The sequence below is a fragment of the Drosophila mojavensis genome, unplaced genomic scaffold, assembly GCF_018153725.1.
Source record: "Drosophila mojavensis isolate 15081-1352.22 unplaced genomic scaffold, ASM1815372v1 contig_136, whole genome shotgun sequence".
In the NCBI taxonomy this organism is placed as follows: domain Eukaryota; kingdom Metazoa; phylum Arthropoda; class Insecta; order Diptera; family Drosophilidae; genus Drosophila; species Drosophila mojavensis.
In genome coordinates this window covers 28,021,687-28,049,638 of record NW_025318667.1, presented here as the reverse complement: position 1 = coordinate 28,049,638, position 27,952 = coordinate 28,021,687, and the positions used below count along the sequence as shown (strand labels likewise).

General features: G+C 46.8%; 1 protein-coding gene across 1 annotated transcript in view; it reads right to left on the bottom strand.

Moving 5' to 3' along the window:
* Nucleotides 1-27,952, bottom strand: part of LOC6584871 (low-density lipoprotein receptor-related protein 2) — a 139,575-nt gene that overhangs the window by 13,697 nt on the left and 97,926 nt on the right. Inside the window, 6 exon segments of the mRNA XM_044011552.1 lie at nucleotides 60-2,357; nucleotides 2,667-2,921; nucleotides 3,004-3,163; nucleotides 3,165-3,280; nucleotides 14,259-14,390; nucleotides 14,472-14,636. Coding sequence (XP_043867487.1) covers nucleotides 60-2,357; nucleotides 2,667-2,921; nucleotides 3,004-3,163; nucleotides 3,165-3,280; nucleotides 14,259-14,390; nucleotides 14,472-14,636 — 3,126 coding nt within the window.

The window sequence follows — 27,952 nt, the reverse complement described above, 5'->3', positions numbered from 1 at the left end:
AACCAACTTTTCATCAGAAATGTCCTCTCAGAGGAGGCATTACCCCAATAGCTACTTACTTGTGCAGTTTTGCTCCTCGTCGCTGTTATCCAAGCAGTCGTCGTCGCCATCGCAGAGCCAGGACTTGGGTATGCAGCGTTGATTGTTGCAGGTAAAGTCCCACAGATTGGGGCAGGGCTGGACCGGGGGCTCGGCGCTGGGATCGGGAATGCAGTTGACTTGATCCTCAGCCAGGCGCTCGCCGTATGGACAGGAGCAGCGCGATTGCAGACGACCTGGCACGGCCGTAGAATCGTTCTGTGATATGGGAATGGCAAAGCATATCTTCTGGCAGCCGCCGTTGTTCAGATGACAGGGTTGGGTCTCGGAGATTTGTTGCACCTCGCGGCTGTAAACCTTGACGCCGTAGAGTCGGTTGGTTTGCGGCTCGCGCACCATCATCTCCTCCTGCTCGCCGGTGAGCTTGTGCAGTCGAATGATTGCGTCCAGGCGCCAGTCCGTGATGTACATCCAGTCGTTGTGGATCACAATGGAGAAGGGATGGCGCACCAGGCGTGAGTTGACGGTTTTGATGTCGGTGCCGTCCAGATTGGCGTGCTGCACATGGTCCAGCAGAGCGTCGCACCAATACACACGGTCCTCCTTGAAGTCAATGGACAGACCGTTGGGCCAGCCCAGGGTCACGTTGCGGAACACCAATAGACCGCTGCCGTCGGTATTCGCGCGCGTAATGTTGGCGGGCCGATCCCACTCCGAGAAGAAGATGTAGCCGCGATTCGGGTGGACGACAATGGCGCGAGGGCGCTTCAGGTTCTTTAGCAGAGTGCGTCGGTGGGTAACGTTTCGCGTGGAGAGCACATTGAGGGTGCCCTTGCGCGAGTCGATGTAGTAGAGGTTCTTGGACGCCCAGTCCACTGCCAGGCCCTCGACGCCTTCATTCTGCGAGGCCAGCACGATCTCTCGACCCGTGCCATTGCGGTGCACGCGATAGATGACGTCCTGCAGCACGTCCGAGTAGTAAATGAACTCGTCGCGCGCATCAAAGTCGAGCCCAACGAAGCGGGCGCGGCGGGAGACCACCGGCAGGATGGCATCGCTGAAGCCCTCGATGACGGGCTCCAGGACCTTGCCCTTGATGAAGCGCTGCTGCGAGTACATGAGGAACTCGCGGACGAGCTTGCAGTTCTTCAGATCCGTCTGCAGCTGATAGCCCGTGTGGCAGGCGCAGCGGAAGCCCAGGCCCGTCGGAGCGCCCTTCACGGCCGTGACGATGCACATGTGGTTGCAGCCGCCGTTGTTGTTGCCGCAGGGATTCGAGACGTGCGGCTGGCTGAGCGCGTGCACGGCAATAATGCCCTTCGGCTCGTGTATGTCCTTGGCCTTGTAGGTCACCTGGATGGAGCTGGGCCCCTCGAACTTGTCGACGGACATGATGCCCTTCTTGGTGGCGTCCGTCCAGTAGATGCGGTTCTCGAACAGCGCCAGCCGCGAGGGGCTGGGCACGTTCTGGCCGCGCAGCACCATGACGCGCTGGGCGCCCTCGTAGTCGACCGACTCGATGTAGTCCAGCAGGGAGTCGCACCAGAAGACGCGCTTGCCAATGATGTCGACGGTGACGCCGCTCGCCTTGTAGGCCGCCTCCGAGACGATGGAGCGGGCGTGCGTGCCGTCCATGTGGGCGCGCAGCACCTGGCCGCCGTCGGCGACAAACATGAGGCCAGCGGTGGGGTCCAGCGCCAGGTCGGCGGGGCTGGTGAGGTTGGAGCCGAGCACCACGGCATGCCAGTGGCCGCTCAGCTCAAAGACGTCGATCTTCTGGCCCACCAGGTCGGCCACGTAAATCTTGTCGCCCACCCAGTCCACGGCCAGGGCCACGGGCGCCCAGGTGCCGGGCAGCGTTTGGTCCAGAGGCGCCACTGCGCTGTTCAGCGCATCCAGTGGCAGCGACTGCACCTTGCGCGTCTTGATGTCCGACCAGTAGAGTGTGTTGCGGGCATAGTGGAAGGCGACGCCCGCGGCGGCGGTGGCATTGGCCACCACCTTGGGCTCGCTGTCGTGCGCGTTCATGCGCATGATGGCGCGATCGTGGGCGAAGATCAGCTGCAGGTTGTTCGCATCCGGGGCAATGCACTTGGACGAATTGATGAGCATGTAGCCCTGGGCGCACTGGCAGGTGTAGCTGCCGGGCGTGTTCGTGCACAGCTGGTCGCAGTGGCCCCACTCGGCGCACTCGTCCAAGTCGATGCAGGTGCGGTTGTCTGGCGCCAGGCTCTGGCCCTGTCGGCAGTAGCAGACGCCGCCGGTCAGCGAGGGGCCGCACTTGAACTCGCAGCTGAGCGCTGGGCAGGAGTCGATGGCTGCAAGGATATTATTTTTGTCAATAACGGGATAAGTGGATGTGGGGTAAGTGGGTGTGGGGTAAGTGGATGTGGGGTAAGTCGGTGTGGGCTTAAGGGGTGTGGGGTTGAAGGATATGGGGTAAATGGGTGTGGGGTAAGTCGGTTTTGGGTAAAAAGGTGGGTAAACAGATGTGGGGTAAGTGGGCAAGGGGTTACAAAACGTAGGGTTTGTGGGTGGGTGCTTTAAAGGGCATGGGGTTAAAGGGCGTGGGGTAAATGGGTGTAGGGTAAGTCCATGTGGGGTTAGTGGGAATTGGGAATACTTACAGCATGCCGTTTCCTCATCGCTGCCATCCTCGCAGTCGCGCTTGCCGTCGCACAGCTGCGATTTGAGTATACACTTGGGTGCACCGTTGAGGCCGCCGCGTGGGCACAGGAACTTGTTGTCGGGACAGGCGATGGCCGTGCAGTTCGCCTCGTCGCTTTCGTCGGCGCAGTCGTTGTAGCCGTCGCAGTGGAAGTTGTACGGGATGCACAGCGCGTTCGTGCAGCGGAATTGCGCATGGTGGCAAGGGGGGAAGTCTGCAAAGGAGGCAATTGTGAAGGTGGCAGTTGTGACCGACCGACGAATGTTAGGCACTCTCCGCCCGCCTTGTATACTCACTGCAGCCCTGCTCGTCCGAGTTGTCGTCGCAGTCGTTGCGATGGTTGCACTTCAGCGCCGCGTCAATGCACTTCTGCCCGTTGGCGCACCGAAACTGATCCAGGCGACAGGGGACGCCGCTGCAGCCCTCCTCGTCGCGTCCGGTTCGACAGTCCAGTAGAGCCGTTGCAGCGCTTCTCCTTGGGCACACATGGTCCGGTCAAGCGGCTGCCCTCCGCCGGAGCTGACCCAACAGGCGCATTGCAAAACACGTCCGTATGCAGGCACTTGCGATAGGCTGTGAGAAACGGAACGAAACGAAACGAGGGGAAATGAAACGAATTCGACTGCCATAGAATCAGGGCAAATACTGGCTGCAACAAAGCCGGGCTTTCGCTTTAAATACTGCTCAAAAGAACAACAAAAACACTCGACGCTCTTAACAAAGCAAATCGAATTGTAGCACAATTTCGAGATCTGCTAAGCCCTTTTCATTCGGTATTTACTCAAACTATGGGCTCAATTGAGGCTTACGTTGACAAAAAATATGTATACAAATATTTTGGATTTTTGTGTATTTGATAAAAAACTAAATACTAAATGAAATGTGGAAATATTGTGAATAGTCTTATTTAATATTTTCTATTATTCTTTTCATAAATATGAAATTAAAATATATGAATATGTATGCTCGTTCAAATGTGTGTATGTACATATATGTACTGGATGATCTCCAACACTTTCAAAATTAGGAAAAAATGAAAATTTTAACTTTTAGAGATATAATGGTGAATTATAATCGTAATTCAATAAGATATACAGGAATCTATGTATATTAAAAATATTGAGCCTCTTGTCCTAATTGTATTACTATATCATATATCTTCTGAGATCGACGCGTTTAAACATGACAGACGGACGGACACGGCAAAGTTGACTCAGCTCGTCACCCTGATGAAGAAGATATTTTCTGTATGGCATCAGCCACGCCTTCTTCTGCCTGTTACATACTTTTAACATTTTGCCCGGATTTCGCATTTTCAAATATGTAATTGCATGGGAGTGAATTAACTGGTGTTTTATTACTAGAGCCTTTCAAAACTTTCCGACAACAGCAAAACCGAATACATATTTTCCGGAACACATAGTTATGGAACTTAAAAGCCTTGAACTTTGAGTTCGAATGTAAAGTTTGAAATGTAAATTTCTTCCACTGTATTTCAGTGCCTGCTACAGCTGAGGCTGATTTTTGTTGTCCTTGTCTTGCAGTTAGTTCCAAGCAGACACATAAATTAATTGGCTGTATGGTTGGGGGGCTGGGTGGTTGGGTGGTTGGGTGGTTGGGTGGTAGCCAGTTGAGGTGATTGGGATGTGTCCCTGTCACTACACTTAATTATAGAGCAACTAGCCTTCATCTGACATGTAGACACGCACACACACACCCACGCACACACATACACATGCGACTGGCCCAGAGGTGTGATATTGACGTTGATTGTTGTTATTGGACCCGTACACAGTGTGAAGTCTGCTTTGCGGGTAATGGGATTCCGTTTGCGTAGGCAGCCTGCTTAGCTGTGTGTGTGCGTGTGTGTGGGTGTGTGTGAGGCAGCAAACGGCAAATTAATCAAATTTACATTATGTCAACACGCTCGACAAACGGCAGTTGGCAGTTGTCCACTTCAAAGACGAGCCTGCCAATTAAGCGTGTGACCAGCTTGTTCCGCTGCCTTCGGGCGGCTATTGGGCAATAATTTAGCTCAGATCCGAGAAAATGGCTGCACAGCAGGCGGCCGGACGGAGCTAAGACCCGTGCCCGTGCCCGTGCTGGTGCTTGAGCCCCTGCCCGTTCTGCTGCCCCTTCTCCGGCCCCTGCCCTGGGGCAAGTTTTGCAGAATGGACGCGCTTGGCCTGATGCCTCCATTCATTGCTATTGTTCAAACAACACACACACACACAGACAGCTGTGGAGGAGTGTGTGAAGACCGCCAGGGAGTGGATTCCGCACACCACAGGCGTTTGGGAGCTTAAAAATGCCTGCAAAATACATGCGCTCAACTATTGCTGCCAAAGACATTAAATTTTGATGCCAGACATCGAGCGATGTGGCGTTGTCTGCCGTCCGCTCGTTGGTTGGCAACATGGAGCCAGAGCGGCTGACCGACCGACCGACCGACCCCTGTCAGTGGCATGTATCCACACACACACACACATAAAGACATGGACAACGGTTGGGCACGCATGGCGTATACGTAATGCACACAGCTGTAGATACGCCGGGCGTTACTATCCCCCCCTTGCTTCCCTCTCGTCGGTCGGTCTACTTCTGTCTTAGTCAGAGTCGGCCCGCCCGCTTCTAGCTCGCACAGACTCCTGCCGCACAGTGGTTCGCCGTGAGACACAAATGCCTTTGTCTTAGACACAATTCAATATCCGGGCGCAGATATCGATTAATCTCGTTTTTCTATGCGCCTTCCCATGAGCCCAACTTGAGTTGACAGCTCAGCAACTAGGCGTCGTTCTTCAAGTTGATAATTTAAGATTCGCTGCATCTTTAGAAATAATTTGCAGCGAGTGCTCACTGTACTCGGGTTGCGCACTTCAGCTGTGAGTTGGCAGGCAAAGTGCTATAAATTATCGAGTAGTTGGTTGCAGCGCTCTGGGCCCGGCCGGGCGGAGCAGCGGGCCAGCGGGGCACGGCCGGCGGCATAGTCCATCAAGCTGGCTACAAGAAAGAGGTGGCCATAGCTCAGCTCAGCTCAGCGAAAGTTGTGGCAAAATTATAGCCGCTTGATTCGGGCTCTGGCTTAAATGGGAATGCTCAGATAATGCGCCATGTGCCGCCCGAATTAAACGTCTTGCCATCCCAGACAACAACAGCGATAGAGACAGAGATGGAGATGGAGAGATAGAGAGAGATAGTGCGCGGTACATGATGATCTATGCCACTTTCGAGTTACTTTCGGTGTAGGCATAATAAAGTTTCCAAAGGTTTTTTTTCCACCTACCGCCATCCGGCAGTCATAAAAGAGTCCGTCTTGACTGCTGTTGCTTCTGTTATTCCTGTTGTTACACTGAGTTGTCGTTGTTGTTGTAGCTGCTGCTGCTGCTGCTGCTGCTTCACATTAACGGCGTACTGGGGTAGCCAAGTGTAGCAGAGCAAACTTAATTAGTGCAAGTTAAACAAGCCAAGTTGTATAAATATTCCCCGGCAGCACAAACTTTTGTAGCACAACAATAAAATGTGTGTGTGTGTGTGTGTGTGCAGGTAGCCACGATTCCTGTAGTCGTTACTGTTCACCCTGTTCACCCCTACCAATGGCATGCCTATCTGCAGCCAGCCGCCCCCGCCCTCTCTTCACCTCTATTGACAATGCGAACGCCTAGTCCAACTTTATAGAGGCTAAAGCTGAGACAAACTGCGACGCAGACCCGCTGCCCGGAATGAGCTCAAGCATCTGTGGAGTGGTGAGTAATCATAAACAAGATACAGCAGCTGGCTTTGTTACAAATTTGAAGATCATCGCATACCCTTCCGCCCTGCAGGCGGCGATGACTGATGCAACTCAATATTGTTACTGAATGAAATTCAAATGGGCGTTAATGAGGCTGAAACTTTTGTTGGAGCATCTAATTGAGCTGGAGGAAGATTACCGGACTCTTAGTGTGGGGCGTAGTTGACTAGGGGGTGACATATAAACAGCGATGATTATAATTAGTATTTTAATGTATTTAGTATTTTAAATAGTATTTTCAGTAATATCATTAATATTATTTTTTTTTACTATTGGCATTGTTATCATTGCAATTATTTATATATTTTTATTATTTGGATTTTGAGCAGATTCGAGAAAATATTTTGCATATTTTCGTTAGTATTGTCATTGCAATTCTTTATGACAATAATTATTTTGATTTTCATATTAGACAATGTTATTATTATCATTGCAATTATTAATATCAATATTACTTTGACTACTTTTATTTTTATTATTATCAGATTATTTCATTATAATTAATTATTCCGTTATTATCGTTATTATTATAATTATTATTATTATTATTATTATTACTATCATTATTATTATTTTTTTATTATTGTTATTATTATTATTATTTTTTTTTATTATTGTTATTATTATTATTATTATTATTATTATTATTATTATTATTATTATTATTATTATTATTATTATTATTATTATTATTATTATTATTATTATTATTATTATTATTATTATTATTATTATTATTATTATTATTACTATTATTATCAGTTTTATCATTGCAAATTTATATTATTATGACTTCTATTATTATGATTCCAATGAAGAAGTAGTCTTAGCGGCCTTTCGTACCCCCAAACAATTATAATTCATGTGCCATAATCGGAATTGTAACAATCATAATCATCAATCTCATTATCATTACGAGCATTATTACGCGTATCGCCGCCAGACTGCGCTCTGGGGAATAACACTAAGCCGCACAGACAGATTCAGGTGGCCAGGCCTGGCCTGACACTCTCATGTCTACATGGCTCAGTGTCGCAGGATTCGTGATAAATTTGGAATACTCTCGTAGCGAAGGCATGAAGAATGTGTCACGCACTTTAGCGCTAAGCTGCCTGGCTTGCAACATTCAAAGTGGCAAGGCACTTGCACAGCAACAAGGGCTGCGGCCCCTACTCCTGCTGCTGCCCCTACTCCTGCTGCTGCCCCTACTCCTGCTGCAGTTGCAGTTGCAGCTGAGCCAGAAGTTAAAGTTGCAGTTGCAGCTGGCTGGCTCGCACTTGGCCATTGACAAGATTAACGCGCACAATTTGTTGCAAATTCGCTTTCGCTGCTGTTGCATTACATTAAAAACAAATCATAATGACAAACGAGTGGGTGGCTGGCTGGACGGCTGGGCGGTTGGACGGTTGGACGGTTGGACGCTTGACTGCAACTTTTGTGCAAGGTCATAAAAATGTTGAATGCTGAATGCTGAATGTTGCGCTGTGGGCTGCGGACTGTCGACTATCGACTGTGAGCTGTGGGTTGTGGGCTGTGGGCTGTGGGCTGCCAGGCCGTTAACTGCTCGCTGCTGCATGCCACTGGGTTTTGGGGCGCCGCTCGACTGCTGCTTCATTTTTCACATTTTGTGCAGTGCGCAGAAAGTTGAGCACAAAACTTTAACTGGCTGCGAGGGCGGCGCTGTTGTTGGCACTTTATAAACACTGTGAGGAGCGATGGCCAGCGGGGCGGACACGGTGGTAAGGGCAGGGTTTAGGGGCTGGAATGTGGAGAAGCCTGAAGTGGCCTGTGGCCACTGGCTTTTGCTTGCCATTGGCCTGCCTGCCTCACGTCACGACATGAGGCCCGCTATGTCGTGCAACACTTTCTAATTGGTAAGTGGGGGGCGTGGCCGAAGAGGGGGTAGGATGGAGGGAGGGGTCTGTTCTGGATGTGTGCATTAACATCTATCGCAGGCAGCAAACGAATCGCGCAGTGTAAAAGTTGTGATTCGCATGCGTGTATTAGTGCCCCTGTGTGTGTGTGTATGTGTGTGTGTGTGTGTGTGTTGAATTGGCTTGTGTAATTACGCGCGACAAGTTGCAGCCCCACCACCCAAGCAGCCACCCAGACAGCCAGCCACCCAGACAGCCAGCCAGCCAGACAGCCAGCCAACCGACAAGCCACTCGTCTAAGGTCCATCTCCGCTGGACTAGATGGCTCAGAGCTTTTCTGCACGTCTAACTGGCCTGACAGCTGCAGTCAAATAAACGTCAGTTGTTGCCAACTTTCGCCGGGTTCAACGACAGTTTACGACAGCTTTGCTTGCAATGGGCAACAAGAGGGGGAGGAAGAGCAAGAGGGAGACGTTTAGTGAAAGTGTAGTGGATGCAATGCCAAATGTACCCACTTCTGGCTAACGGACAGCAAGTCGAGTTGATCATTTTTGTTGTTCACCTTTTAAGGGGGCGTGGGGACGTGGGGGCGGGGCGTAACTGCTGGGCGCCCGCTTTTACGCACTTTTTACGCTTCTTTCATTTTGTGGGGCAGCTGCCTCATTAGTTGGCGCACCCACTCACTCCACCCACTCCACCTACTCCTCCTCCCCTCCGCTTCACCATCTTGTGCGCATTTGGATGCCAAACCCAGTTTGCAATTAAAAGCAGTTTGCCTGTCTCTCCTTTTGTGAAGCGCACCTCCGCTCAGGTGGCTTAAGGGCCAGGCCAGGTGTTGGCATGGATGGAAGCCATTGCTGTTTTCGAGCCATCCACAGACACAGCAGTGGCAGCACCAAAGCAGCAAAGCTGCAAAGCACTCGCGTTACTCGAGTTACTCTACTTACAGCAGCCAAGCCATCTATGCCGCACCACCGAGCCACGCCAGGCTACAGTGGCTACGTCTGCATAAGGACATTTAATTAAACACTCAATGGTGCTGCTTCCTGGCCGGGTGACCTCGTCGAAAGGATTTTTCTCTTCTTTTCTGTTTTATTCTTGCTGCTGTTGTTGTTGCTTTTAATGCTCTGCTTAGAGCTGCTGTAAAACTATTAGTTGCCGGAGCCTCAAAGCCTCAGAGCCTCAGGTTGCGGTGGCTCTGATGCATGCAAAGCAGCGGTGGGAAAAGCTCACGTTTAATTTCCAGGGCAAAGCAAACAACTTAACGCACACCTGAAGTAATTAAATAGTTGAAATAAGCTCGCTCTAATATTTATATGCCATAAATTAAATAAACAAAGGTGCTCGCAAATGGAAACGGAGATGGCGATGGCAAAGGCGAAGGCGAAGATGAAGACGATGCCAAGGGTGACGGAGACGCAGACAAACACCCGCAAAGCAAACACATATCAAGATACACACAGACAGGCGCAGAGACACTCACATTCACACGCAAACACATAGAGAGACACACACAAATCAGCCCCTGACACCAGCATGGAAATCGAGGACAGACAACTAGCAGACGGGGAAGGCATTCAGAGACGACGCGTTGACACGTACGCAAAATAAATAAGTTGAGAACGCAATAAGAGCGAACATTTTGTCGCCATTTAAGCGCGATAAATTATTGTAAGAGACAGACGCACAGAGTGTCTGAGGCGAACTGTTAAGTGATCGGTAAGCACATACCCTGTATGTCTCTATGAATGGCATGAGAAAAAACGATTGAAAGAGACAGAGAGAGACAGACTAAATTGAGGGAGTGAGAAATGGCAGGAGAGAGATATATATAGATAGAGAGAGGGCGAGAGAGAGCAACAAAGATAGAGATAGAAAGAGAGAGAGAGAGAAAGAGAGTGAGAGAAAGAGAGGGAGGATGAGAGTGAGAGTGACATAGAGTGAGAATGAGAGAGTGTAATAGAGAGAGAGACAAAAAGAATGAGGAACATAGTGAAAAATACTATCTAAGAGAGAGGGATGAACAATATAGAGACTCAGAGAGAGAGAGAGAGAGAGAGAGAGAGAGAGAGAGAGAGAGAGAGAGAGAGAGAGAGAGAGAGAGGGAAGAGAGAGATAAATAAATGAGCTGACTGAAAGGGGCGAAAAAGAGTGTGATTGTGAACAGGATTGATAGGGAGAGACAGAAGGCAACAAATTCATAGAGAAAGAAGGAGAATGAGGAAGATGACAAGAGAGGAAGATCAAGTGAAAAAGAGGATGAGAATGAAAGAGGAAAAGAAAGATGAAGATTTATTTATCTTCGGTAGGAGAGGTAAAGGGTGAAAACAGAGGAAACGAGTAAGAGAGATGGGCTAAAGAAGATAATGAATTGGTGAGTGATAATAAAGGAAAGAGAGGTAGAGACGATCTGGAATAATTTGTATACATATGGAGAACATACAACAACAAAACATATTCAGATAATTGTCTTTTTTTTTTTTTTCTATTCATTAGGAAGCACAAGAGCACCTTTTTGCTCTATTGGATAATTGACATAAATAACTATCGATCAACTCCAATGTATGCTGAGCCAATGTACTCCTATTCGTCTATCTAGATGCACTGTCAGTGCAGAATATACCCTTGGTGAGCAGAATAGTAAAGGATATCCGCGCCGAGCCAGAGTTTAGCTCGCATCTTATTAAATTAAAACCAAATTTAAACTTGATCTTGCGCCAGTCAATGCCTGTAGCGAGGCGGGGGGTGCGGAGCGAGCGAAGCGTTGCTTTCCGACAAATTGGCCATCTTGCATCAGCCAAAACAATAACAACAACACTAACAGAGCCAGCAACAACTATAACAAGGAGCAATATGAGAGAGCTGTTTCGAAAGACGACGACGACGAGGACGACGAGGATGAGGACAAGGATGAGTGAGAGGGCCAGAGCGAGAGCGAAGAGGGAGAGACTGGCACATTGAGGACAAAGTTGTGCGCGTTTGTCTAGCGTCAGTCAAAGCTTAAGCAAAGTTGTAAAGGCAACGGAGTACTTAGGAGTTGGTCGCTCAAAGATATTTAAATTTATAAATCTTAAATAACAAGCAATAAATGCAGCTGGCCTTTGCCCACACCCACGCCACGACTCGTCCACCCAGCTGCCAGCTTCCCAGACTCTCTCGCCCTGTGGCCCCCGCCTGTGTGTGCCAGGACAAAAGTTTTAATCAAAGTGTGCCGTACGTATGTTCTGGCCCGTCGGCCGAGCAGTTGGGATCTCCTTGCCAGCTTCGGATGAGGATGCATGGAGTCCAGCTAGAGCAGCCTCTAAAACGTTAAGGCCAATCCAAAGCCCGCTCAAGCAAGACATCTTCAAAATATTCCAAGCCAAGCAACCATTGGGCAGCTCTCAATTAGTATTTGCGTCTGAGGAGCGGCAGCTATCGAATATCAACAATGTGATTGATGTATAAAAGGAAAAGGGCAATGCGTTGTTGCAGAGCTGGGTATGAATCCCTACTAGATTAGGTGAACTGTTAAGGTAACTGTAAAATACATAAACTATCTCGGTCTGTGCCTGCATTAGCCAAATGAAATCAATTGAAGACTGCATTCAATTCGAATAATAATCACATTACATTCCCATTCGTAATACCTGCATTAAACATGTACGGGCGGAAGTGGAATCTTTTCTAACAATTTGCTATTCAAAGTATAATATGTATATATAGCTTGTATAATACAGTCGAGTCTCGTTAATTCGTACCCCGCTAAATCGAAAATCGCGATAAATCGAAAGAATTCTATCCTATTGAATGAATCTGTGTAAATCGAAACAAGAACTGATCCCTTTGCCATTTCGAATTATCGGGTTCTACTGTATATCATTTTACTTTATTTTGGAGATGGGCAATATTAGATTGGGCTTTGAATCATTGATGAAAACTTTTCAATGAGAGAAAATAGAGCTAACTCCGTGCACATTGATTTGATGAAGAACTTAATTCGCTTTTATTATAGATTTTAATATTATATTTCATTTTAGCATATTTTGAGCATTTGAAGAGAATGGCTACGCAAATGGTATTCCAGCTCTAGTTAAATAAATACACCTTATACGATTGGATAACTCTCATTTTAATAGATTAGTTAGTATGTACTAAAATTAAGAAATTAATAAGGAAAAATCCACCTACATTCCATTGAATTAATATATTTTTCACCATTTTATAGAGCCAAGTATAAAAAATTGAAGCTTTACCTTTGATAGGAATAGTAGCAATGAGTGCAAGAACTGCATTACTTAGCTACACTGTATATTGCTTAACATTTCGGGCTTATTCGCACTATGCATATGCATGTGAATGCATGTTTATATATGTATGTGAGATGTTATAATTATCATGTATTATGGATTATTTTCATAATAATAAACCTGCAAACTTGTATTTCATTGTATTTCAATAGATTTTAGTTCCATTTAAACTATTTAACTTTCAAATGATAATATCATATTATTCATATTATGAACGTGATCTGACTCCGGCGATCGACTGTCTGCAGACGACTTTATGTCTTCTGTTCAAACATTTTTACGTCGTACGGCTCTCTTCGGCGATTAGTCTAAATCTTCGTCTTCCTATTCCTACAAACGGCTCAGAATAAGTAGCTCAAAGCTCGCGCTCGCTGCGAGTGACTCACTAGTTCAATTTCCAGGCATGTCATCGTAACATTCAGGGCTACATGTATGCGTATGTGAATATATATGCGTGTATACGTATATGTATGTATATGTATGTACATGTATTTATATGTAAGTGAATGTAGGTACCTATGTGTGTGTATATGTCTGTATGTGCATGTATGTATATGTCTGTATGTGAATATACACATGTATATGCGCATTTGTATGTGTATACGCCAGAGTATTTCAAATCACTAGGTCATCATGCGATTCCAGGTATTTTCTCAGTTGGGCACTCCAACACTCTACAGTTTCATAGATTTCTGTGTATTTCATTTCCAATACTCTTAAAACACCAAAATGGCTCTCGAGATAAATTGAGGAGCCTGACTACTTTACGAACGAATGTCAGTGAGCAAATCGATTAGTCAGTCGAGGAAAACTCGGCTTGGTGCAGGAATTCTCAGGAATCTATTAAGAGAAATGCTGCGTGGAAGGAGCTTCGTTTGAGTTACATTGAAAAGCTTATTTGAAATTGAATTCATAAATTGCTGATTTTGAGCAGTCAACATCTAACAGAGGAGGAAATAAAATAAAATAAAATAAAATAAAATAAGAAATTTGCTGGCACCGTGTAAGCTGCTCTCTTATAGCCCCCCGTAGATCCCGCTGCTCTATCCCTGCATAAGCAGGACCAAATGGTCCTGGCTTTGCTTTGCGTGGCGCACCTTGGTTACACACACTTAACTTTGGAATTTGCCAACTTTTGGGGGATTCTGCAATTGCCAAGAGCTAACTTTCAACAAAATGCGGTCTAACTGTAGGTGTACGGGTGCGTGCGTGTGTGTGTGTGTGAATTTGGCAAAATTTGCATAAATAAAATTGGTATAATAAAATGTAAACATTTTGCTAAGCAAATTGTTGGCGCGCACACATGAACCGAACGAAACTCTGAGCCCGACTGAACTGAAATGAACTGTAAATTTAATCGGGCTGCTGAAGGTGAAGGAGCGTGATGAGACCGGAGCAGGGGAAGGGGGGGGGGGAGGGGGGGTGAAGGGTGTGTGTGCTGGAAATACACGTTTTAGGTGTAGCCGATGCTGCACTCACAAGCGATGCTCACAAATATTTGCAGACTCAACAAATTTGCATTGAAAAGGAGAAGACACACAGCCTGTGGTGGGAGGGGGGTGTGGCAATTTGTTGAAATATGCATGCGGTTTACTTACGGCACTCCGCCTCGTCCGACTTGTCCTCGCAGTCCTCGATCATGTCGCAGCGATAGTGCTGGGGGATGCAGTACGTCTTATTGAAGACATATTGGCCGCAGTTCAGCTGGGGCGCCTCGCACTCGGGCGGCGCTGCAGTGGGGCGGGAGGAAGTAGAGAGAGTTGAGAGTGCGGTAATTGCCATTGGAGTGGGGGTGCGGGGGGTCTACTTACGACACGACTGCATCTCATCCTCGCCATCGTCACAGTCCTTCTGGTAATTGCAGACCCAGTGCGAGGTTATGCATTTGCCATTGTTGCAGCGAAACATTTCCGGGGGGCAGGGCGCATTCGAGGCGGCTATCGAGCTGCTGCCCGCGCCCTCGCCCAGTCGCACGCCTGCAAAGAGAACGAAAAACATGAGAATTACTGTATTTAGAGCGCAGCAGGTTGTCATTGTGCGGCATAAATCCAATTGAGCCATCTGACTTTGGTCTGAGCTCGCCAAAGTTCTTCGAAACGGCAATCAGAGAGCAATTTGCCACAAGTAGAGCGCAGCGTTTGCCCCGGGGCGCAGCTAGGCGATCGAAAGTTTCGAATGGACATTCAAACGAAATTGATTCACAATCGTCTTTATAATTCCTCTGCAATTTAATTCACTTCATTTGAGTCCTGTGCCCACTACTGAAGCCGAAGAGCGCTTTAATGCAGACTTCAGACCTCGCCAGCCCAAAGACTCTTATATTGTGCATTTTACCGCACAACAATAATAACAATAGCAACAACAACAACAATAACAATAACAGCGGCGGCGGAGGCGGCAGCCGTAACTTTTCTACAGAAAGGGACGAAAATAAACATTGGACATAATAAACCCGGACTACACCCACTGTTATTATAGAGAGATTTTCTATAGGCGCCTGGGCCGGACTTTAAAGGCTTTGCGATACAATAATAAAAACAAAATGGCAAACATTGTTGATGAATAGTGCGGAGGCAGGAGGCAGGAGGAGGGAGGAAGGAGGTAGGTGGCAGTCGGAATTCCATGATATCCTATTCGGCTACACTCTTTACTGCATCGAACACTGTGGAGTCGAGATGGAAAAATCAATTTTAAGGTAAGGAATTTCGGGCATCGCATCTATTTAAAGTTGCTGAGCAGAAGCTAAAGAACCTGGGGAAAAGCTCAGTCCAGTTGCTCCAATCAAAGAAAATCAATTTTAAGCTCAGGCAAATTTTTGGCTTTTATAGTTTTTATACCCTGAACCCACTGAAAATGGGAAAGCAGGGTATGATGGTTCTGTTGAAATGTATGTAACATGCAGAAGGAGGCGTGGCAGTATATAAAGTTAAAATTAGAGAATTGTGGAATGGAAAGTGCAGTAGAGACTGGCTATAATGGCGTTCAAGGGACTATTGATATAAACGGAAGACGCTATAGACTTTTCGTCCCAATAACCGGACGGACGGTGTAAGCGCTGTAAGTCTTTATAACCGGATTTTACTATATATACATATGAATATCATTATCATATTATGAAAGATTAATTATGAAAGTTCAGCTACAAGGAAAGTGATTCATCCCAGTCCATAGTCCAACGCAGAGCGCGTGCTTATGCGTGTGTGTGTGTGTGAGCAGACAAAATGTAAAGAATTATTAGTTTTTCGAAGGGTGCAGGGCATCTCATAGTCGATCATCGCAACTAGAGCACCCTTGTTCGAATCGAAATAGACTTTTGAGGTCAGTTAGGTAACTCAATCGGTATTTGGAAGAGAGGTCTGTAAAAGCTAACGACGGAAGCTAAAATATTTATCAGCATGTCAGTTCAGTAAATAATCATAGAGAAAGCAAAATTTGGTGTAGCATATTTTTGGATTTGGAATCGAATTTATTTCTGCAGGATAGAAGTTACATAGCTCAGGCAAGTGCAGGTTCAGTAAATTTTGTTAAGGCAGGTAATATTCTATGATAGTAGCTTAAGGTCAGCACCATTTCTGGTGCTTAGCCGGTGACGCCAAGACATTATCATCGTTGCCATTGCGCATTGCCTGGAAATGCCTTTCATATTGATATTACGATTACTGCTGCGAATGGAATCGATGCTGACTCGGAGTCTGCTTTTGGCACGCTCCAGCGAGCCTTTCTGGCTTTAAATTAAAAGAAAACAAGCGGGAAGCCCAAACTGTGGAGCAGCGAACCCTGAATACCCTTGCGGCTGGCAAGTGTCTCCAAGGCGAGAGAAATGTAGATGTGGCCCATCTTGATGTGATGTGAATGTATGTCTATATATAATTTCAGATTTCTCATGGCTAATATCTGCATATCTAATAAACGAATTTTGTTTTTAGCTAAACTTAGCTAATGCCTATATATATATATATATATTCTATATATATATATCTAACATCTTCACATCTCATGGCTAAGGCTTAATAACCTGGGCCAGTAGGGCATGAGTGTATCAGCAAAAGGGGTGTGCGCAGGGGCTGGGGCAGAGCTCAAGGCGCAACGGTCCCTGCCGCAGATGGGCCAGCATGTTTGGCTCGTATTAAAGCTGGCAAGTTTGTGGCTAAATCTCGGTAGCAACTTCTTTTTAGCTGGCTGCTGGCTGCTGGCTGCCGTCTGCTGTCTTTGGCTGTTGGCTGTTGGCTGTCGTCGCTAGTCCTTGTTGCTGGCGTTATTGTTGTTGCGGCTGTTTGGGGAACGTGCCACAGCGACAGAGCAGAAATGAGCGCAGCCGGCGCATTTTGGCAGCATTAATTTCTCCCGTGTGTCACATAACGTTCGCCCAGTCGCTGCCGCTGCCGTTGCCGCTGCCGCTGCCGCTGCCGCTGCCGTTGCTGTTAGACGTGTTTATGGAGTCACTTCCCAGTTGGATGCAGTGGCACGTAATCAAGCCGCGACTCGCCTTGGCTGCGCTCCTACCCTCTCTCACTCTATCACTCTCTCGCTTGGTCCTGGCTCTACTCTTGCTTGGCTTTATCTCAATCCATCTTCTGCCCGCCGGCTCTAGCCATTTTGCCAGCGTTGACAAACAAATTAGGCCACAATTGTTTAGCACTTGGCAGCGCTGCAAGCTGCGGAGCTGCAGCTCCTGCTCAACAGCAGACACATTGTGGGTGCCACAACAGTAAAATTAGTGCCCTGCCCTGCCATGCCCTGCCGCCCCCTGCCCAGCCTTGCCGTGCGCCGGCTGCGAGTAAATTGGCAACTCATGTGTATTATTTGCATTTAAATTGCTTTTTGTCATTAATTATAGGCGCTTTTGAGTACGTGCAACGCGTGGCATGCAGCAGGCAGACGGCAGCAGGCGCCGTGCATTGTTATTAATAAGTGCCGATGGCCCTTTGAAGTATGCTATGGAATTTTAAGCCCAGCGGCCCCCGCGCCACGCCCACACCCTGACGCTCGCCTTGTCGGCACGCTCATCGAACGCAAAAAGTCATCAAATATACATTTAAATGAGTATAAAAATGTTTGCATTTCAGCAACAAAAAAGTCAAACAGCGGTCACGCGTTACCCTACCCTACCACCCACACATATACACTGATACACACACACACAGAGAGTGAGAGAGAGAGAGAGAGTCGACGCTAAAAATAATAGGCCGCCTGTGTGCATAATAATGAGTCCCCCAACGAAGTGGCCCCACGTCTGTCTCTCAGTCTGTCTGCCTGCTTCTCTCTCCCTCTCTCTCTCTCTCTCTCTCTCTCTCTCTCTCTTTCTCAGCGTGCAATTATGCCCGGCTGTCTGCTGCACGCTGACTTTTTATTGCACTCGGCTCGCCAAGAGCTCTGCCTGACTGCATAAGCCGGCTCCACGCGACTCGCTGCGTCTCGACTCGACTTTGATTTGGCCCCGCCCAAGTTTTTAGCCCCTGATTTGTAATGAGGCTCGCATTTAATTTGCGTGAAATGTTGAGCCAAGCACGTGATAAATGAGTATCAATTCGTTAGCTGCGATTGCGATCTACAGCAGAGAAGCTCAACTGTTGAGCGAGCATTAAGCGCAGCAATATACCCACTCTGCCTGCAAATTTGCTTGAGCTGCACAATGCAGCCCAGCTCACCTCAGCCCAGCTCAGTTCGGCTCAGTTCGACTCAGTTCGACTCAGCGAATGCATTTTTGGGACTATATTTATTTATTCAACTTGTTTCTCCTCTTGCCCCGCGCGTGCGTGCGTTTGTTTGCTTGTTGTCTTTGGTTCACGGCAAACTTTACTATTGTATATTAATTTTTATTTATTTATATTGCTGCGCCCCGCAGCCCGGCCAGGACTCGATTTGCTCCTGTTTTGCCTTTCATTGCGCAGCAAATGCTGATGTTGATGTTGATGTTGATGTTGATGTAAAGGGTATTTGCCAAATGCAATTGCTTTTATTTATTGTTTATTATTACTTAAAAATTGCATTTTTCCCCTGTTTCCCGTAGATGTTGATGCAACTGCCGCATTGCTGTTGTATTAATAGCCCAATGGGCTATTGTGGCATAAATATTTCCAATATTGCATTTTTCCATTTTCTTGTTTTTCCTTTTTCTTTAATTTATGCATTTTGTAATATGCTCATATGCATATACATATATAAATATATATACATATATGAAGCTGGTGATTGTATAACGATATAAACGTAAAATCAGTTTGAAAATATCGGATAACTAGAAGGGGATGCGATTGACGATATACAGGGCTGTTCATATTCCAAGGGTTGTCCATCTGGCAGCCCTATAGAATTTTAGAGAGACGGCCTATCGAGAGACATCACCTAGAGTTGCCAGATGGGCCCATTACATTGGATATACACTAGACTTATTCACGCTTCAATTGAAACCAAAATCCAATTGGAGCAGTCCCAACACAAAGTCAAACCCCAATTGGAACAAATAGAATTCAATTGGGCTGCTTCTAAGCAGAGTATTATGCAGTCGGTGCGCATTTCGCGGCCATAAATTAGGCCTGACATTTTGTTGCTGCTGTTGTTGTATTTGCGTCTTGTAATTTATTACACTTAATACTTTTCGCAGTGGTCACATTTGTCATGCGGTAATTTAGTGGGTCGCGCGCAGATTGTAATATTCATAAGTTATTTGATGCTTTTCAATAATCAATGCGCCATTATAAATAATTAATATGGCCAGTGGCATTACCATTCGATCGAGCTAAATGCCAGCCGCACAAACTGTTGCCATTTGCCGCCAAGCGGGGCCAAGCGGCGTATACGTGATGTGCTGCGGCAGCTGCAATAATTTGCGCCACACGACAGCTGCCCGAAAGAGAGAGAGAGAGAGAGAGAGGGGGGGAAGGATAGGGGTGAGGTAAGGGTAGACCATTATGTAGCTTCATTATTTTCACATAACTCTGGTCCAAGTTTGGATTACATTCATCGTTGTCGTCTCAAAGCACTTTCTCTCTCTCTCTCTCTCTCTCTCTCTGTCTCCCTCTTTGTAGTTTTTCTGCACGTTTTCTTGCGCTATTTCATTTCTTTACGCTTCAACCGCATTGCACTGGCACGCAGGGAGTCGTTTATGTATATGGCTTGTATGGGTACATATGTCATGCGTATTTTTTGGGTACATCATTCATAAAAAGCGAATCGAAAAGTGCCATAAACAAGCGCAGCTCAGCGCAGCGCAGCGTCCGAAATCTGTTGCCAGTAACTCGCCCATTTGCCTCGCCTGCCACAAGCTCCCACGCCCCGTCCCGTCTCCTGCCACTGAGAAGCATGCTAGATATATGGCTGGAGATGGATAGACTTTATGCAGACGTTGGCAGACGCTGTGCCAGGCCAGCAGCTAGGCAGGCAGAGGGGCAGAGGGGCAGAGAGGCAGTGGGGCAGGCATTGCCATCAATAAATAATAAATTGCCTATAAAAACTGATAAATTCATTGATGAATCTGGAAACTCGGCGCGTTATGGCGCTTCGTATCTCACATTTGTGGCCACGCCACGCCACGCCCCGCCTCGCCTCGCCTCGCCTCCTGCTGCAGTGGCTGAGTAATGGAAATTCATGACGGTAATGTACAAAACAGTGCCAGAGCTAAGGCGAGTCTTGCCGAGGGATAGAGCAATAAAGTGCAAACTTAAATGCAGCGCCGTTGCATGCCACTTGCGACTTGCCACTGCCACTTGCCACTGCCACTTGCCACTTGCCACTTGCCAGTTGCCAGTTGCTGTCTGCCGTTAGCCGCCATTGACAGAATCTGTGATTCTGTGGCGTTAAATATTCAGTAATGGGCAACTCCGTATGGAATGCCAGCTATTCATGACATACTTAGGGTGGAGCAGCCATTTTTTCTTTAAAGCATTCGGCTGGCCTGGGGGCACAAACAGTGCGAGTCGTATGCGCAATATCTGATAAGTCGTGGAAGTTGTATAAGCCCATCATTCAAGGCCTTGAAGCACTCTCCTCTCTCCCCTCAGCTCACTGCGCCTGTTGGCCATGAGTGGGCCTTGGTATCTCCATGTCTTTAAAGTATGTACGAAATATTTGCCAGCTTCTTCGCAAGCAACCTTAGGCTAGCCTTTTCTGGTATTATTACAATATACCAGCGCCCCGCCCAGTGGCTGCCTGGCTGCTGCTTTGCATATCACATGAGCATTTCCAGTCACATGTTGAGCATTTGTGTTTGGATTCGTATTTGTCTTTGGATCCGCACTCATTGCGCTCTTTGTTTGTCAATCGGCTGGTCGGCATGATTCTCATTAAGTGCCGTGCGGGGTGTGCGAGAGTCCTGCTGATAACCTACTCGCAAAGGCACAGCACGTGTGCAGCTTGGCAGTCAGGCACATTGAGTGCCAGGCTCAGTGGCAGGCGAGTTGCAGGAGCTGAATCGGATGCCAGCAACCGACTCAGCTCCCCATCCATCCATCCATCCATCCATCCATCTACTTTTGATTTTTGCCAGTCTGACAAGAAGCAGCAACAACTAGAAATGGCTGACAAAATGTTATTTCTGTTGCTCCGCATACCCTGTGCGCCAGGCAAGAGGGCATAATTGCCTTGCTGGTTTATCTTGAGCTCATTCCTGCTGAGCATAATCAAATATAGATCAGGAGTTGAGTAGCCTCCAAGGTGCAGCATATCCTTCGGTCGGTCAATTGATGAACCTTTGTTTTATTTTTGCTTCCGTTTCATTTTTTTTCCTTCTGTTTTGTGTTTTCTGTTTTGCTTTGTGTGTCTCTGTGTGAGTTTTTTTTTTTTTTTTTTTTTTAAATGTAATTTTAAGTGACGTCGCCAAAGTTAAAACGTGACAAAATTACAAATATTTCGTAAGCTTTTAAAACCGTTGATACTGCAGCAGCACGAACAACAACCATAACATTGCCCATAACAATAAAAACAAATAGAAGCACCAACGCCGGCAACAACAGCAATACTAATAACAAAAACAAACACAACAACATAATACCTAATAACGTGCATTTTGATAATGTCGTGGCGAAAACGGAAGCGTGCAAGGGTAACAGGGCAGCGCCCTCCCGCCTCCAGCCTCCCACCTCCCACCTCCTGACTAACGCCTATCGCATACCGCCCGCATATCCACCGCCAAGCCCCCCTTCCACTGATTCATTTATCGAGCTGAGGACGGCGGCCGCTGGCAACTTCTGGCCAGGACATCAAAGATTCACCAAGTGGCCGAACATGGAAATAGTTTGAAACTAAACACTCTTATGGGCCGGCAGTTAAAGGCGCAACTATTCCAAGTTTTCGGCCATAAGGTAACAAAGTAAAAGTTTCTAAATTTCAAGCGAAACTTTCGTGCGGGTCGTCTGCCCCATAAAAGGTTACGATCCATCCAGCATTTATTTATGCGCCCGTTGAGCAGAACATATCATTAATTGCGCTATTCACAATATAGTCGTTCGATGCTTTTAAGATAGCCGAGCTGGCCCAGCGACTCAAATGAAATACTAAAGTCCATTATCACTGAGTTGAAAGTGCATGAGAGATGGGGAAAGTTGAAATGAATGAATCGATTGGAGATATTCGAGGAGGACTAGCTAATTATATGCGCCAATGCGGCAACATTTATAAACCTATGAGCCAGAGACTGACCCATGGATGACGTCAAGTGCCTTACTTAAAGTATTGCAACAGTTAAATATTGAGGTAAGTGAATCGAGGAAATATTACAATTTTATAAGGAGAGGCTACCAAAGGCTACCAAAATTTGGATAATAAATTTTAAGCCTAGCTTTAATGGAAGGAAAATGACAGACGATTGGATGGCACGATGGAACGTTGAAAGGCCATAATTACGTGCACAATGGACGGACGGATGGACAAATGGACGGAGGGCTGACTGGACGGATCGATAGACGGACGGGCAGTTGGATGTACTAATGATTGGACGGATCGAGAGATGAACAAAAGGACAGACGGACAGACAAAGGGATAAACGGACGGATGAATAGGCGGATGAATGGGCGGATAGACAGACGGATAGGAAGACGCGCTGACAGATGGATAAACGGACGAGCAGACAGACGGATAAACAGATGTATAAACGGACGGATGAACAGACGGATAAACAGACGCACAGGCAGACGGACAGACTGGCATTACGGAAAACTAATTACTCTCTCGTGAAATTAAACATGATATTTATTTATATAAATTCAAATTATTCCGAATTTTAGTAAATTTAAAAATCAGGCCTTTGATGATTCCATATATAAAGCCAGTTATTTTTGTATGTATGTAAATACATATAAATATAGATATAAATAAAATATCTTTGCCCCAGGGGCTGACCGTGGGGGAAACTTTTATTTTGGGGCTTGTGTTTTTGATGGTAAGAAATGCGTGTTAAATTTTTGAATAGAACGAGTTTTCATTTCATATGTGTGCGTGTGAGTGAGTGTGTGTGTGTGTGTGTGTTTCGGTTGGCTTTGTGCAGCTTTTGTGGGCTGGCTTTATTATGGCGCAAGCTGCAAAATTAATTTGGCGAGAATTGCGTCAGCATCCACAGTTACTAATTAGATGCATAATTAGACGCGGCGTCGTGCGGTTGTGGGCGTCTATGGGCGGGGCAGCTGCAACTAAAAGCTAAAATTTCCGACAGACAGCGAGAGAGAGAGGAGAGAGAGGGAGAGAGGGAGAGAGGGGAGGGCAGATGAGACAAGTGGATAGACAGTAAAGAGACAGACAATAAATGTTTGTGGCTGGCGCTTATAAACTCAGCAAATTATGTTTAATTGAAGTTGGGTTTGTACTCATGCCGCAGCAGGTGACAAGCGCTGGCCCTCCAAAAAGTTGCCTGACAGCAGCCGGCAGCCGGCAGCCGGCAGCGAGGGAGCACGGCGAACCCAGCGAGCACGTGCAAAGTGCACGTAGCCGGAAACAAATGACATTGTCAGCGCCTGCCTTTTCGCTTGTCGCAGCGAGAAATCCCAGCTAAGCATTTCCGGTCGCGTCGTCTGCCTTTATCCAAGAGCATTGCATGCTGTGTCTGTGTACGTGTGTGCGTGTGTGTGTGCGTATGTGTGCGTACGTCTACTCGGAGACAGCGCCATTAGCCAACGCGACACCGCAAAGTTTTGCTGCAGCTAAGCAAAAAAGCAGAGAAGAGACTGAAGCAGGGAAACAGAACGGGGCAAGACTGACAACGTCTTTAGATGCTCCTTTTGTAGTTGGCATTTTATGACGGTGCTGCTCCTCTCCCCACTGGCCTGGCCCTTGCCGCTGGCCAAATGAAATGGCAGCACTCGAGCCATATCGAATCAATTAGCCAGGCGACTGTGTCCTTCTGCTCCGCGCAGCATTTGTCGCATTAATTTCAAATTTTTGAAGCGCATTCAAAATGAAATCACGCGCTTTCGCTTGCCTCGCTATACCCTGCGTTTGCCCAGACCCACAGCAAGGGCATGCTCGAGAGCTGTGCGTAGTATGTGGGCCATTCCAGTTGCATCTGAGGCGAACTTACTTTGATGTTGGACAGCTAACGATAAATTCCTTAACATAAATTCTTGTAGGATTAATATGACTGAAGGGACAACTCTCAGTTTCAGCTCTCATTGGGTATCGGCTGGTCGAGCTGTTGCCGTGGGCTTTCGCGTGGCTTATTGCTGTTGGCGCTGTTTGCCAGACGCCGCGAAATTAGCATTAGCCGGCAAACAATTCGGGACGAGGGCGCGGGCGTGGGCGTGGCAATAAATTGTTTGGCACTACGCCGGCTGCACATTATTGGAAATTGCTGCGTTTTGCGTTTTAATTGCCAGCAATTGATGAAATGCATTGGCCGAGGCTTTAAGTCTCAACTCTGCACGGCCTCTGGGAGGCCCGCGTGTGTCGTTGAGCGACACTCCACGCCGCGTAAATCACGGCGCACAGCGGGACTAGCTGGGACAGGAGCTAGCCCGCGTCCTTGTCCCCACCCCGGCATTTCACTGTGCTACACTCAGCTCTGCTCTGCTCTGCTGTGCTGCGCTGCGCTGTTAATAATCGATGGCTGCAGTGCCGCGGGGCAACTGTTGCAGAGTCGGCGAGCCAGTGGAGAGCGGAGAGGGAGCAACGCTGGCCAGTGATTTAGGGTCAGGCCACACGGCCAAATTTCAATGCACTCGACCGCAAAATGTAAAACGCGCCGAGCTGCTGCCACCTAGGCGACGCCACTGGAAAGGGTAACCAACAATTACTAAAGCAACAACGACAAAAACTGCCGATGGCCGCGCAACGTTGGCAGCGTAGGTGCCCTTACCGAGAGGGTTTAGCTCACGGGACGCGTAGTTGCTGGAGCTGGAAAGTTGACGTTTCGATAGAGCCTTTAGCTACAATATAAAATATAAATTTGTACTCTGGCTGAAGTCTGTGGAAATTCCATTGAAAGCAGTCGGTCGCAGTAGAGCCGCTGGGCTCATGGCTGGCTGCCATGCTGCTGCAGAGTAGAGGTATGCTCGCCTCGCTCGGGCTCGGGGCTAGGGTATGATGGCATGCAAAGCCGATTCTCGGGAAAGCAGGTCAGCTGGGAGCACTGGCAGCAACGGTAACAGCGCCAATGGCGCCAACAACGACAATGATGGTCCGTGGTCAGCCGCCTGGGGGCGGGAGATTGCCGCTGGAATTCGGACAGGGACTGGGACACCGACGGGGAGTGGGAGTGGGCAGCGGCTATGTGACCAAGCTCGGAGCGTGGGTAGTGGACCGGAAATATTAAATTCGCCACTTTGGCGCACAAAGTGTTATTTTTCACTTCCGCCTCGACGGCGTCGGTAATTTGAGCGGCGCTCCCTCGATCAGTCTTCGCAGCACTCGCAAGTGTAAGACATTAATCTGCACTCCGAGCTCTCGCTGCTCAAAGGCGGCCCAGCGTGACGCGTATTACAAAAATTCCAGATGCGAACTTTTTCCATTTCCTACTCTAATCAGACTCCAACTAATCAACGAGCGTTGATAAATCCGATTCTCTTGAGTTGATGATGAAACTATTCTCACATTTTGCCGGATCTAATATGATTTGCTGTGAAATATTCCGATAGTTATACCAGATGAAATATTTGGTAATTATTTAGAGAGATCTCCTGCCAAAAATTGAGACCTCTAAAAGGTTTCGAAGCCTCTTTGGGTCGTCTCAGCTGTTCACTGCAGTTGCTCGTTGAGCAGGAATGCATTCCGAACCATTTACTTAGTTCCAGGCCTATTTCGAAACTTGTTGTATAAGTGTAATTGGCCACAATTTAATAATCAATAAGTTCTTGAGGGCAATCAGAATTTCTTATGGATGCGTTTGGGAGGAAGAAAGAGAACGAAATAAGAGAGAGGGAGATTGAGTGAAACTGACAGAGCTAGAGATACATATAGGTAATGGTGAAGAGAAAGGTGGCAGAGATAGAGAGATTGATAATGAGAGAGAAAGAGAGTGAGAGTCAGAGACAGAGACAGAGAGAATGAGAGAGAGAAAAAGACAGAGAGAGAGAGAGAGAAAGAGGGAGAGATAGATAAATAGATTTTAATAGAGAGAGAGAGAGAGGCTAAGAGATAGAGGGAGATGATAATGGGAGAAAATGAAAGAGAAAGATAGGAAGTGTGAGATGTAGGAGAGATAATGCGACAGAGAACAAGAGAGATGGAGAGCTATATAATGAAAGAGTGAGGGAATGAGAAACGAAAACGTAAAAAGAGTGAGATGGAGAGATATCGACAGAGTCAGAGACATTGACAGTCAACAAGGAAAATTAATTAAATTGTTATGAGTTTTGCCTACGGAGCTTACAGCTTGCATGTATGTATATATATATAGCCACATACATACGTATATAGGTATATGTATATGTTACGTATGCTACATACAGGAGTATACACATATATATTTATATATATATGTATGAATATGTACATAGGTATACAATAAACTGTTTGCTTACTTGTAAAATGAATAATGCATACATATTTTGCCTACATTTGCTCGTCAGTGTGTTGGTGTGCGTGCGTGTGTGTGTGTGTGAACAAAAGGCTGGATTGGCAAGTTGTTGCCTTTTTGGCCAAACTGTGAAATTGTCAGTGGCGTTGACCCAAATAAATAAATAACAAAAAGCCGGGACAGTTTTAATTAAAACCAAATTATTGTTATGAATATTTTGTGATGCAAAGTAAAATGGCAACGACTGGCAGCCGGCGGGCTAAAGGATTAAGACTGGATCTGCCACAGACGACAACGACAATTGTTTTTGTCTTGCTCTAAGCGAACACTTTTCGGCTTATGAAATATGCAAAGCGCTCAAGGAAGTCCGCCATGTCGGCCGAGTCTGCCTCGAAGCCGCTGCCGATGCCGCTGCCGCTGCCAATGCCAATGCCAATGGCAATGGCCAACCGGCAACAAATACATTTCTCGTCTGGTCATTAACAATAGCAAAAAGCTCAGCTCGAATGCCATTTGCCAATGATTGCCAAAAATATGCATGACAATGAAGCACATCGAGCACTGAGCAGCCAAAAGCCGGAATCCATAAAAGCCAAAATGTGCAGCTAAATAAACATTTCAAATTCAAAGTCCAAACACCCCACTCGCTCCCCCTTCCGCTCCTGCCCCGCTTCCGGCCGTCGCCCGCCGCTCGTGCAACAAATTTCGTTGGCCTTTTGGCCGCGTTGCCAGAAACTAGCCATGAGTGCGGATTTCACTGTTTACTGGATATCCAATAGATCGATTCGCATATTCAATAAAGCGCGTTAAATAGTTAATGAGCTTTTGTCGAAAATGTACAATAAATCATTTGGCAACATCCATTTAAACAAATCAGTGAGGGGGCAGAGGAGAAAGAGAGAGAGAGCAGGCGAAGGCTAGTGAAATAGAGGAAAGCAACGAGAGAGTGTGATCATGGCCGGACATGGAGTTGGCGAAGAAGAGAGGGAAACAGGAAGAAATGCAGAAGGATGCACATAGAGATTGAGGGGATGAGAAAATAAGAGAGATAGATATGGGGTGAGATAGAGATAGCGAGAGGTCGTAGAAAGAGAAAGGTAGATAAAGTTAGAGAGAAAGAGAGAAACAACGATAGGGAAAGCTAAACATAAAGAGAGACAGAGAGAGAGAGAGAGGAGTGGGGAATCCCTAAGAAAAAGCAAAAGTTCATCCATAACCCTAAATGTCTTGTTACAGTTGCTACAGGCAGAACGGAGCTCATGCTCAATCTAGATAGAATTGTTTACCCTTGGTGTCTATCGATAAAGAAAGCCTGAGAAGGGAAATGCTTGACAGAGACAACGAGAAAGAGAA